General features: G+C 42.2%; 1 protein-coding gene across 1 annotated transcript in view; it reads right to left on the bottom strand.

The window, feature by feature from the left end:
- Positions 1-13,744, bottom strand: part of gfra2a (GDNF family receptor alpha 2a) — a 72,750-nt gene that overhangs the window by 25,920 nt on the left and 33,086 nt on the right. Inside the window, exon 4 of the mRNA XM_053503975.1 lies at positions 7,047-7,410. Coding sequence (XP_053359950.1) covers positions 7,047-7,410 — 364 coding nt within the window. The remainder of the gene's footprint in view (positions 1-7,046; positions 7,411-13,744) is intronic.

The following is a 13,744-nucleotide window of genomic DNA, read 5'->3' as shown; positions in this document are numbered from 1 at the left end:
CACACCACAGCGCTAAACACTAAGCCACTGTGCCGCCTCAAACATGCTGGGAACGCACGCCAATATGAGTTGAGATGAGGGGAACCGTAACACCGCGTCTGTTCCTGAGGAGATGTGCTGCACATCATGGTGTTACATCGCCCTGAGATACCACCTCACTTCCTGTCTTCAGCTTGTTCGCTAACAACAGCTAGCGCAACATGAAGCGTCCTCTATTCATGTTTGGTGTTTGGTTAATTGACTAATGAATTAATTAAATTTTGGGAAAGAGTTCTGTGTAAACTGGTTACGGTCCAGTATAAGGAAACTGGTATGGACTTGTCCCAGTGATGGAGGAGAGTCACACCTACCCTACCCGGCTCTGGTGGTGGCGCTAGTGCTCATAAGTGCGACAGCAGTACGACGCGTTCGAGACAAACCGGTGGTGACAAAACACGAGGGGTCACATGCTGAACAGAAAACAACAGGAAATGACAAAACAGTAAACAGGAAGTAAACAGAAAGTCAAGCTGAATTTGGGCTCATTAGGTCAAAGGTCACTGCAGATATAAATATGTAGATGTGAATAAAGACTCTAGGAATGCTAAGCTACGGTGTTTCTGCTAATCATGAGCTCGGTGATGTAGCTCTCGTTAGCGCCGGTGCTCCGCTTAGCATTTCTCCATTTCAGTTTCAACCCCAGGCACAGAACGAATCAAATCCGTAATCCTCTTTCCGTTGTAGCGAAAGTAAACGCCCCCTGCTGCTTCCTGCTCACGGCCGTGTGTCAGTAAATCCCTTCTCCACAGGTTCAACCAGAGATGCTTTTGGTCCACTTCCCGCTCTGCACGCCGATACAGCTCTGGAAGGTTATCAGCTCCGTGCTGGGCCAGACACGCGCTGACCTGCGGACGAGCTCAGAGCTGGAACGACTTCAGTCTGGACTCACAGCGGTCCAGTTCTGTTGTAAGGAACCTTAACCTCATCCGATCAGACCGTTACGTGTGTCCTGCCTCTGCTTCCTGCCCTGACAAACACTCTACAGCTTACATCATCACTAACACTCATGCTCACTGATCACCTGGCCAGAAAAAATGACCTTATATGGTCGACGGAATCACAGCGCTGAGACTAGAACAGAAACTTCTCCTACTTTCGGATAACTCTGTTTATTATCAGCGGAGCGTGCGCTGTACACGTTCCTGTGACTGAGCGGTTACTATAGCAACCATACCGTATCAGAGCGAGCGCGGTTATATAAACCTGCGCTACAGTCAGAGCTGCTGTTAGAGAGAACTAATCAACACCTTTAGACCAATCAGAGTGCAGAGTGACACACAGAGCCTCAGAGAGAGAGAGAGGACAAGAGAAAGACATGAGGGAAAGAGAGAGAGGGAGATAAATGAGGCAGAGAGACTGGAAGAGAGAGAGAGAGTGAGAGAGAGAGAGATCTGTTCTTCTTTTTTTCCTCATTGCTACAGTAGAGAACGAGAGCGAATCCATCAACAGTTAATTGGAAGGGCTGTGTGTGAACATATGGTGTGGCCCCAGGCGGTGTGTGTGTGTGTGTGTGTGTGTGTGTGTAAAAGTTGAGGGAGAAATCTGTGTGTGAGTTTAAACTCAACAGTGCGGCTGTTTAAACATGACGCAGATAAAACCAACAGAAATAAAAAGAAATTATTTGTTTAAAAAGAAAAAAAGAAAAAAGGAATAAGTTAAGAAGTGGTGTTTAATGGAGAACTCTTTCTGTTTGTCTCCTTTATTTGAGGTTTTCCTCTCGTCTCATTTGTTCCTGTTTTCTTCCTTGCTTTTCTTTGTCTTTTTTCTTTATCCTTCACTTTCTTTTGGTAAACTTTATTATTCTTATCTTTCTTTTTTTTCTTTATGAGCTTCAGCTGTTTGTGCTTTTTAAAGTAGATTGTTTCAGGGTTAATTCTTCTTCGTCTTAATATTATTCTGTTAATATAAATGACAGAAACTAAAATAAAATAATTACTGAAATGCTGCTGGTTGACTTATTATTTTATATGAATTACCTTATTTGTTATTATTATTATTATTTATTTATATATATATATATATATATATATATATACAAAGAATCCATTAACCAAGAGAGTCCAAGAAGAAAAAGAACAAAAAAATCTTTATATATATATATATATATATATATATATATATATATATATATATATATATATATATTAGTGCTGTCAATCGATTAAAAAAAATTAACTAATTAATCGCACAATTTTTTGCAATTAATCGCGATTAATCACAATTAAAAGACTGAAACTTTTTGGATATTTAAATGTAAATAATTAATGTAAACTCAAGACAATGAAACTATTTAAATTCAAATATGATTGTTTATTGGAATTTTTGTTTAACTTGTAACACAGATTTTCTCATGTAAACAACATACCTGCAATAAAACATCAATATTCTCCAAATTAACTGTTGGCTTGAAAGCCATATTTATTACAGAAATAAAAACACAGGTATGTGCCATTTGTGTCATTTGAATTTCAAAACAATCAATGCAATTTACATTGGCGAGGCCCTGTAGAGATTGTTTCGGTGGGGTGTTTTGCTTTTAAGTGATATGTCAAAGACGAATTACTTCTCTGGTATTTAAATTTGGCTTTGCAAAATGTACAGATTACTTTTGTTTTATCCACAGAACCATCCGGCAGAGTTTTATACTGAAACCTTCCGTCTAAAAGTCCTTCCTTGGTCTTATCCATACTTCTTTGCACGTTGAACACACGTCGGCCACAACAGGAAATAAAAAAAACTGCAACCGCGTTAATTGCGTTAATTTTTTTTAATGCATTAAATATTTCAATTAATCGCATGCGTTAACGCACTAATTTTGACAGCACTAATATATATATATATATATATATATATATATATATATATATATATAATTTTTATTCTGTTCTTACTGTGATTTTTTTCTTTTTATTTTAATTTTTCATATATAAGTTTTTAACTCCAGTAAGTTTAATCCACATAAGATTTTATTCATATTTTATTACTTTACTGTTTACTGTTTTTTAAAATAACTTTTTATAGACTTCAAAAATGCTTTAATAGAGTTATTTCTATCCTCCTGACTTTATGATTAACCTCATTATTATGAACAAATTTATAACTGAACTAATTTATTTTGTTCTTATTGTTCATGCTTTTCGTTAGTGAGAGGGTGGGGTTATAATGAGGGTGGGGTTATAATGAGTAGCAGGTTATAATGAGGGTGGGGTTATAATGAGTAGTAGGTTATAATGAGGGTGGGGTTATAATGAGGGTGGAGTTATAATACGGGGGGGTGGGGGTATAATAAGGGTGGGGTTATAATGAGGGTGGAGTTATAATGAGGGTGGGGTTATAATGAGTAGTAGGTTATAATGAGGGTGGGGTTATAATGAGTAGCAGGTTATAATGAGGGTGGGGTTATAATGAGTAGTAGGTTATAATGAGGGTGGGGTTATAATGAGGGTGGAGTTATAATACGGGGGGGTGGGGGTATAATGAGAGTGGGGGTATAATGAGGGTGGGGTTATAATGAGGGTGGAGTTATAATGAGTAGCAGGTTATAATGAGGGTGGGGTTATAATGAGTAGTAGGTTATAATGAGGGTGGGGTTATAATGAGTAGTAGGTTATAATAAGGGTGGGGTTATAATGAGGGTGGGGTTATAATAAGTAGTAGGTTATAATGAGGGTGGGGTTATAATGAGGGTGGGGTTATAATAAGTAGTAGGTTATAATGAGGGTGGGGTTATAATGAGTAGTAGGTTATAATGAGGGTGGGGTTATAATGAGGGTGGGGTTATAATAAGTAGTAGGTTATAATGAGGGTGGGGTTATAATAAGTAGTAGGTTATAATGAGGGTGGGGTTATAATGAGAGTGGGGTTATAATGAGGGTGGAGTTATAATAAGGGGGGTTATAATGAGGGTGGGGTTATAATGAGGGTGGGGCTATAATGAGTAGTAGGTTATAATGAGGGTGGGGCTATAATGAGTAGTAGATTATAATGAGGGTGGGGTTATAATGAGTAGCAGGTTATAATGAGGGTGGGGGTATAATAAGTAGTAGGTTATAATGAGGGTGGGGCTATAATGAGTAGTAGGTTATAATGAGGGTGGGGTTATAATGAGAGTGGGGTTATAATGAGGGTGGAGTTATAATAAGGGGGGTTATAATGAGGGTGGGGTTATAATGAGGGTGGGGTTATAATAAGTAGTAGGTTATAATGAGGGTGGGGGTATAATAAGTAGTAGGTTATAATGAGGGTGGGGCTATAATGAGTAGTAGGTTATAATGAGGGTGGGGTTATAATGAGAGTGGGGTTATAATGAGGGTGGAGTTATAATAAGTGGGGTTATAATGAGGGTGGGTTATAATGAGGGTGGGGTTATAATAAGTAGCAGGTTATAATGAGGGTGGGGGTATAATAAGTAGTAGGTTATAATGAGGGTGGGGCTATAATGAGTAGTAGGTTATAATGAGGGTGGGGTTATAATGAGAGTGGGGTTATAATGAGGGTGGAGTTATAATAAGGGGGGTTATAATGAGGGTGGGGTTTTAATGAGGGTGGGGTTATAATAAGTAGTAGGTTATAATGAGGGTGGGATTATAATGATGGTGGGGTTATTATGAGGGTGTGGTTATAATGAGGGTGGAGGTATAATGCAGGTGGGGTTATAATAAGTAGTAGGTTATTATGAGGGTGTGGTTATAATGAGGGTGGAGTTATAATGCAGGTGGGGTTATAATAAGTAGTAGGTTATTATGAGGAGTAGATTATTATGAGTAGTAGATTCTAATGAGGAGTAGATTATAATGAGGGTGGGGTTATAATGAGAGTGGGGTTATAATGAGGGTGGGGCTATGATAAGTAGTAGATTATAATGAGGGTGGGGCTATAATGAGTAGTAGGTTATAATAAGGGTGGGGTTATAATGAGGGTGGGGTTATAATGAGGGTGGGGCTATGATAAGTAGTAGATTATAATGAGGGTGGGGCTATAATGAGTAGTAGGTTATAATAAGGGTGGGGTTATAATGAGAGTGGGGTTATAATGAGGGTGGGGTTATAATGAGGGTGGAGCTATAATGAGGGTGGAGTTATAATGCAGGTGGGGTTATAATAAGTAGTAGGTTATTATGAGGGTGTGGTTATAATGAGTAGTAGATTATAATGAGTAGTAAGTTATTATGAGGGTGTGGTTAGCTTAGATGATTGTAAGTGGTAAAGTGTGAAGGCGGGGATTGCGTAAGAGGCGGGGTTAAGATGAGTGTGTACAATTTGTGGAGTTACGCTAAGGGGCAGGGCTTAACGTTTAATCTTTTAAACTTTACAACAAACACACTTTACACAGTCATAGTTTATACAAATACTTTATTCTTTGATATTTTATTGGTGTGTGTGTGTGTGTGTGTGTGTGTGTGCTGTCAGATGGTGTGTCGCTTTGTTGAGTCTGGATGATGTCTCTACTCTCTGCGCTGACAGCTGCTCTGATACTGAGCTGATTACACACACACACACACACACAGAGCAAGATGTAATACTAAAACGTAAATAAAAAAAGAAGAAAGGAAGCAAAATTTTTTTTACATTTTGACACACACACACACACACACACACACACACACACACACACACACACACACACACACAGAGTGTAAGCTCAGTGTAGCGCACAGAGTTCGTTCCTCCGCCATGCTCTTGCAGGAGATAAATAAAGCAAACAGCAATTAGCAGAACTTTATTGCGCGCTCCCGAAGCAGACGCCATAAGGAACTTTCTGGAAGGATTTTCTCTCAAGTGTGTCTGAGTCCACATGCTGAAACAACATCGCCGCTCCCAAACCAACACCGTGTTGTTTACAGCTGATAACAGCAGCAGCCTCAACGTATTTGATCAGATCTTTATTTACTTTTATTTTTAAAAGTTCCTTGGACTCTCCATCAGATCCTCTGAAGTGTTGAGTTAAAATGGTGCACAATTAACCGCCTGCATTTTATTCAATTGTTCTTATTTTTAATATTATTTTTGGCGCATTGTGCAACTTTCAGTATGCGTAAGCATCATTGCCAGGTTCAGTGGATGAAACCCGGCAAATTACTTTTTTATATAGTTTATTTTATTGTAGTTGGTGTGCAGCTGTTATTTTGTGAAACCTGGCAACCTAGGGTTATTATTTGAGGGTTATTATAATATATGTTACCTATTGGTATTACCAATGCATACAAAGACAGGTTTGATTGGGGCACTCTCTTTCTGCACTATGCTTGCGTTTTTGTCCGTTCACTATTCGTCTCTTTATCCATCCATCCACATATATATCCGTTCACTCATCCATCTATATATCCATCCATCTCAATATCATCCATCCATATCCATTCATCTCCACATCCATCCATCCATCTCCAAATCCATCCATCCATCCATCCATCTTCATATCCATCCATCCATCTTCATATTCATCCATCCATCCACTTATCCATTGATATGTCTGTTAACCCATTAAACTCTATATCAAATATCCGTCTCTTTATTAATCCACCCATCCATCTGCTCTCTAACCCTCCACTGGAACCCTTTTCTATTCATTCATCACTCTATTCACGACACAACCAATATCTAACCCTTTCATCAAACTGTATTTCCATTCATCCATCTTCTTTGTAATTGCCTATTAATTGATCTATCCATCCATCCATCTGCTCATGGATCCTTCACTGGTCCACCTCTACGTTCACTCAACTACTATATACAAAACTAATGCCTTATATACCTATTATCCCTTCATATTTTTTTCTGTAATTATCCATCCATCCATCCATCCATCCATCCACTCTATACAATTAACTCATAAATACTCCACCCAATCATTCCCTGAACCACCATCTACCCCCCCAAATACTTCACAAACCCATCTACCTGTCCATCCATTTTTTTCCACTCCATCCCAGACCTTTCCATTGGAGACCTTCCATGGAGTCCTTCATCCCCTGTTCCACTCTTGCCTGTTCCCCACCCACACCCACATACCTGCAGAAGGGGTCGGTGCGACAGGTCTTGCGCAGCTGCAGGCAGTTTGGTTTCAGCTTGTCCTCAAACGCACAGGTGGGGACGATGGTCTGGCGTCTCCTCTCGGCACAGCCCTGGTCTTGGCAGGAGCAGAAGAGCAGGCCGAAGCTGTACTGCGACTCCACCCGCTCCAGGAACTGACGCAGCGCCTTGTGACAGCGCTTCCTGTTGCATTCGCTGCGTGTGCACGTGGTGATGTAGTTGGAGCGCTGACGCTTGCAGTTATCGTTCAGGTTGCACGCTTTCGTGGCATCCAGACACTGGTTACAGGTACGACCAGGATCAGAGCAATGAGACTGAGCTTTACCTGTACCGGTGTTCATACCTGCACAGGTGAGAGAGAAAGAGAGAGGGAGAGGGAGAGAGAGAGAGAGAGAGGTTATGAGAATCATCTCAAAAGGACAAATATCCTTACAAGTTAATTTATAGGATGTTACTATGATAGTGCACTTTTTATTTTATACAGTACATCTATTGTAACTCCATTCCATATATTCGTTTATCCATCCAACTGCACATCCATCCATCCATCTCCACTATATCTATCTATCTATCTATCTATCTATCTATCTATCTATCTATCTATCTATCTATCTAAATTCTAATTCATTAGTCAATTCCTTTTTAATTACCCATCCAAGCTCCCATCATCCCTCCATCCCTTCATCCATTCATTAACCGTCTTTCCATTTCTTCCTTCAACCTTCTCATCCATCCATCCCGTTGCTTATCTATACATGCTCTGTAAAAGTCACTTTGAAAAAAAAAATAGAGAGAGAGAGAGAGAGAGAGAGAAAGAGAGCGGTACATTCACAATAAAGACAATAAAGAAATGTTCTGGTGTCTGAAGTTTAACTCAGTGTGTGTGTGTGTGTGTGTGTGTGTGTGTGTAATAATTACTTCTGTGTATGTTGGTGTAACTTTGAGCAGATGGTTTCTGAGCCCCTGTAGAGATAGGAGTTTAGTATCACTCCACGCCTCCTAATTACAAATAAAGTGCTAATGATCGAAACTGTTTACTGCACATCAGCGGGAACGTCATGGCTGTGTTAATAATTACACTTTAACTAAAGGAGATACAGACAACTTACACACACACACACACTCATTCTAGCGTACACCGTGCGTACATACATTCAGATTAGCGTACAGCCCGAACACACTCTCAGGCTAGTATACACACACACACGCACACACACACACTCTCTCTCTCTCTTTCTTTCTCCCATACCCCCCTCATGTTCTTTACTCTCTGATGGACACGTCCAGGACAGTGCTGCACCGAGTCTCAGAGGAGCTCTAACATGAAGAAGGTGTTTAATAACGAGCTCTTAATGAGTTTGAAGCTGTTGTTATGACTTTTGGTTTATTAGTGATTATAAAGCTCAACTTCATCCCTAAATTCCTCCTCCTTTCTTTTTTTTTCTATTAAACCAGCCTGATGAAACTCTAGACTCCAGAACGTTCCTGCTCCACTCGGGGAGATATAAATCGCTTTAACGTCCTCCTTTCTTCTGCCTCTCCTGTGTTATTTTCTTCTCCTGGACTCCTGCTGACCCAAATGCACAGCCGCAGATGGCCGGAGGAGATTACACCCAAAACATCCATCATGCTCTCCTTCTTATTTTTCTGTCTTTCTCTCTCGTTCTCTCTCTATCTCTTTTTTCCTTTTCACCCAGCCGTGACCCCACTGCAGTATATCTAAATAAAACAGAATACTGTGTGTGTGTGTGTGTGTGTGTGTGTGTTGTATATTAAGAGGGTCACAGCGGGTAGAGTTTTAATGATAGCAGAAAGAGAGACAGACAATAAATGATGAATAGAGTTAGATAAAAGTGACAGACCACGAGATAAACAAGACATAGAAAGACAGAGGGAGACGGAGAGACAAATACAGATGTTAAATTAAAAGACAGACAGATAGACAGAAAGGCAGAGAAAGAGAAAGATAGATAGACAGACAGTCTATCTATCTGAGAAACTGAAGGAGGGAGAGAAATAAAACAGACTTGCAAGAGAGACAGAGAGACAGGCAGACAGACAGATAGATGGATAGAAATATAGAAAAACACAGACAACCAAAAAGATATATATAAGACAAGTGTGTTGAGTGAGTGGGAGTGTGTTGCGTGTGCGGGAGTGTGTTGCGTGTGCGGGAGTGTGTTGACTAAGTGGGAGTGTGTTGAGTAATTAGGAGTGTGTTGAGTAATTGGGAGTGTGTGAGAATGTGTTGAGTCTGTGGGAGTGTGTTGAGTGAGTGGGAGTGTGTTGAGTGGGCGGGACTGTGTTGAGTGTGTTGAGTGAGTGGCAGTGTGTTAAGTAATTAGGAGTGTGTCGAGTGAATGGGAGTGTGTTGACTTACTGGGAGTGTGTTAAGTGTGTGGGAGTGTGTTGAGTGTGGGAGTGTGTTGAGTGTGTGAGAGTGAGTTGAGTGTGTTGACTAAGTGGAAGTGTGTTGAGTGTGTGGGAGTGTGTTAAGTAGTTAGGAGTGTGTTGAGTGTGTGGGAGTGTGTTGAGTGTGTTAAGTGAGTGGGAGTGTGTTGAGTGTGTAAGAGTGAGTTGAGTGTGTTGACTAAGTGGGAGTGTGTTACGTGAGTGGGAGTGTGTTGAGTGAATGGGAGTGTGTTAATTGTGCGGGAGTGTGTTACGTGAGCGGGAGTGTGTTGAGTCAGTGGGAGTGTGTTGAGTGTGCGGGAGTGTGTTGAGTGAGTGGGAGTGTGTTGAGTGTGCGGGAGTGTGTTGAGTGAGTGGGAGTGTGTTGAGTGAGTGGGAGTGTGTTGAGTGTGCGGGAGTGTGTTGAGTGATCAGGAGTGTGTTGAGTGTGTGGGAGTGTGTTGAGTGTGTGGGAGTGTGTTGAGTGTGTGGGAGTGTGTTGAGTGATCAGGAGTGTGTTGAGTGAGTGGGAGTGTGTTACGTGAGCGGGAGTGTGTTGAGTGTGCGGGAGTGTGTTGAGTGTGCGGGAGTGTGTTGAGTGTGTGGAAGTGTGTTGAGTGATCAGGAGTGTGTTGAGTGAGTGGGAGTGTGTTGAGTGTGCGGGAGTGTGTTGAGTGAGTGGGAGTGTGTTGAGTGTGTGGGAGTGTGTTGAGTGAGTGGGAGTGTGTTGAGTGTGTGGGAGTGTGTTGAGTGAGTGGGAGTGTGTTGAGTGTGTGGGAGTGTGTTGAGTGATCAGGAGTGTGTTGAGTGTGCGGGAGTGTGTTACGTGAGCAGGAGTGTGTTAAGTGATCAGGAGTGTTTTAAGTGTGCGGGAGTGTGTTGAGTGATCAGGAGTGTGTGGGAGTGTGTTGAGTGATCAGGAGTGTGTTGAGTGAGTGGGAGTGTGTTGAGTGTGCGGGAGTGTGTTGAGTGATCAGGAGTGTGTTGAGTGTGTGGTAGTGTGTTACGTGAGCAGGAGTGTGTTGAGTGTGCGGGAGTGTGTTGAGTGTGTGGAAGTGTGTTGAGTGATCAGGAGTGTGTTGAGTGAGTGGGAGTGTGTTGAGTGTGCGGGAGTGTGTTGAGTGAGTGGGAGTGTGTTGAGTGTGTGGGAGTGTGTTGAGTAAGTGGGAGTGTGTTGAGTGTGTGGGAGTGTGTTGAGTGTGTGGGAGTGTGTTGAGTGATCAGGAGTGTGTTGAGTGTGCGGGAGTGTGTTGAGTGATCAGGAGTGTGTTGAGTGTGCGGGAGTGTGTTACGTGAGCAAGAGTGTGTTGAGTGATCAGGAGTGTTTTAAGTGTGCGGGAGTGTGTTGAGTGAGTGGGAGTGTGTTGAGTGTGTGGGAGTGTGTTGAGTGATCAGGAGTGTGTTGAGTGTGTGGGAGTGTGTTGAGTGATCAGGAGTGTGTTGAGTGTGTGGGAGTGTGTTACGTGAGCGGGAGTGTGTTGAGTGAGTGGGAGTGTGTTGAGTGTGCGGGAGTGTGTTGAGTGAGTGGGAGTGTGTTGAGTGTGTGGGAGTGTGTTGAGTGTGTGGGAGTGTGTTGAGTGTGCGGGGGGGTGTTGAGTAATCAGGAGTGTTTTGAGTGTGCGGGAGTGTGTTGAGTGAGTGGGAGTGTGTTGAGTGTGTGGGAGTGTGTTGAGTGTGTGGGAGTGTGTTAAGTGATCAGAAGTGTGTGTTGAAACACTGATTAACACACCTTGTTGCCCATTTCTCCTGTATGTAATTATATTATCTCATTATATGATCTCGTTTTGTTCTCATACTCCCATGTCACCGCCTCATTATGTCCTTATTATATCATTATAGAGATGTGTTTAGCACAAATTCCCAAACCCTGCGTGTTCATGTTTGCAGTTTCCATTCACACACCCACACCTCTCCATCTACAATCAAGACCCACGCCCAGACCTCTCCAGCCACACCCAGACCTGTCCATCTACAACCAAGACCCACGCCCAGATCTCTTTAGCCACACCCAGACCTGTCCATCTACAACCAAGACGCACGCCCGGATCACTCCAGCCACACCCAGACCTGTCCATCTACAACCAAGACCCACACCCGGATCTCTTTAGCCACACCCAGACCTGTCCATCTACCTCCAGGACCCACACCCGGATCTCTCCAGCCACACCCAGACCTGTCTATCTACAACCAAGACCCACACCCGGATCTCTAGAGCCACACCCAGACCTGTCCATCTACAACCAGGACCCACGCCCGGATCTCTCCAGCCACACCCAGACCTGTCCATCTACAACCAAGACCCACGCCCAGATCTCTTCAGCCACATCCAGACCTGTCCATCTACAACCAAGACCCACGCCCAGATCTCTTCAGCCACATCCAGACCTGTCCATCTACAACCAAGACCCACGCCCAGATCTCTTCAGCCACACCCAGACCTGTCCATCTACAACCAAGACCCACGCCCGGATCACCCCAGCCACACCCAGACCTGTCTATCTACAACCAAGACCCACACCTGGATCTCTCCAGCCACACCCAGACTCTTTAGCCACACCCAGACCTGTTCATCTACAACCAAGACCCACGCCCAGATTTCTTTAGCCACACCCAGACCTGTCCATCTACAACCAGGACCCACACCCAGAACTCTCCAGCCACACCCAGACCTGTCCATCTACAATTAAGACCTACACCCAGATCTCTCTAGCCACACCCAGACCTGTCCATCTACCACCAGGACCCATGCCTTGATCTTTCCAGCCAAACCCACACCCAAGCTGTACTGAATAACCAAGACCCACACCCACACTTCTCCAGCCACACTCTTCATCTGCTATGACCAAGGTAGGTACACACCCTTCATCTACAAGCAATATCTACATCCAGATCTCTCCATCCACCTCCGAACCTCTCCAGCTACAACTGAAGCCCATATCTCTAAAACTTAAAGGCAAGATAAAAGTTCAGTCAGGACAGTGGGAGGGAGGAATGTCCACAATCTGTGAATTTTGTTTTATAGATTGTTTTAAAAGGTTACCAGACCCACAGTTTGCAGCAGTACAGGTTGAGACATGCTCACAGGAGACACGTCTGGAGGTACATCAAAGTCCTGTGTAGTGACTGTCATGGTTTATTCAGGAACCATCTCAAAGTCGATTTCAGTGCGATAGAGCGACTCAGTGTGAGACCACTGCCTCCCGAATAATAAGCATCAATTTTAAACTTCTAGACTTGACACTTTGTGCTTACTAAGCTTCTTTTTTTCACTCTTTTTTCGACTCAAAGGGAGAGCTAATGAAGCAGAACGGCTGCTCTAAATTCCACTTTCAGTAATTAAAGCTCTCAAACCCTGGCCGTGAGGGATCTCTCTTTTATGCCTGCTCTCCGTTAATTTCCCGACCTCGGCTCATTCTAATCCAGCGTAATAAACTCAAAAAGATTTTAAAAATTGCTCTTATGCAAGAAACCAGTGTGACTCTGAGAGGGTCTGGCAACCCTGAGCTTTGTCGCTTTGAGGTTATTCTGTATAGCACTAAATAACAACATGTACGGATGAATAAAAAATGGCATGGGAATGTAAAGTGTGGAATCTGTCTGGGTGAATCAGACGCTGGTTTTATGTACTGCTTTAAACGCCTTTGGGGGGTTTTATTCAGTCAGATTAAATCACTCAGTCCCTCATGGTAACCTTAAAGCGGACTAAAATAAACTCCGGTACATCGTTCAAGTTCAACGTACAAGTTCTCAGCAGAAAACATCCTCAGGTTAAAAAAGGGCGGGGCTTACGTTTAATTAATATTAAATACATTTAATCTTATGACATCACAACTAGGTTTTAAATAAAATGCTGAATTTAATTACACATTATAATATATTGGTAATAACTGACATTGTTACATGCGTTAACACAACACTAGTCAACTAGATATCATTCCTAATAAGATTAGAAGTAGATTTTACAAAAATAAAAGCAGTTTGCATGCAATTACGTGTACAATTGTGACAAAAACTAACTTTATAGTTTACAGTATAATATAAGTCTATAAAATGGTTTTCATCACATTTCTGAAGATTTTCATTAAAATTTGTAGTATTAAATTTTTACCTCTTTTTGTGGATAAATCATTAGCTATGGATTAAACTTTAGCTAAGTCTTCAGGACCCATAATGAACAGCGTAGTCCATTAAGCGACAATTAAAGAGTATCAGAAACCCATTAGGAACCACTCATGATTTTTTTTTCCAGCAGAGATGTTAGCTTACTTGACAAATGAGCAAACTAG

Source organism: Clarias gariepinus, chromosome 9, assembly GCF_024256425.1.
Source record: "Clarias gariepinus isolate MV-2021 ecotype Netherlands chromosome 9, CGAR_prim_01v2, whole genome shotgun sequence".
Taxonomy (NCBI): domain Eukaryota; kingdom Metazoa; phylum Chordata; class Actinopteri; order Siluriformes; family Clariidae; genus Clarias; species Clarias gariepinus.
This window is presented reverse-complemented; position numbering and strand designations above follow the sequence as displayed.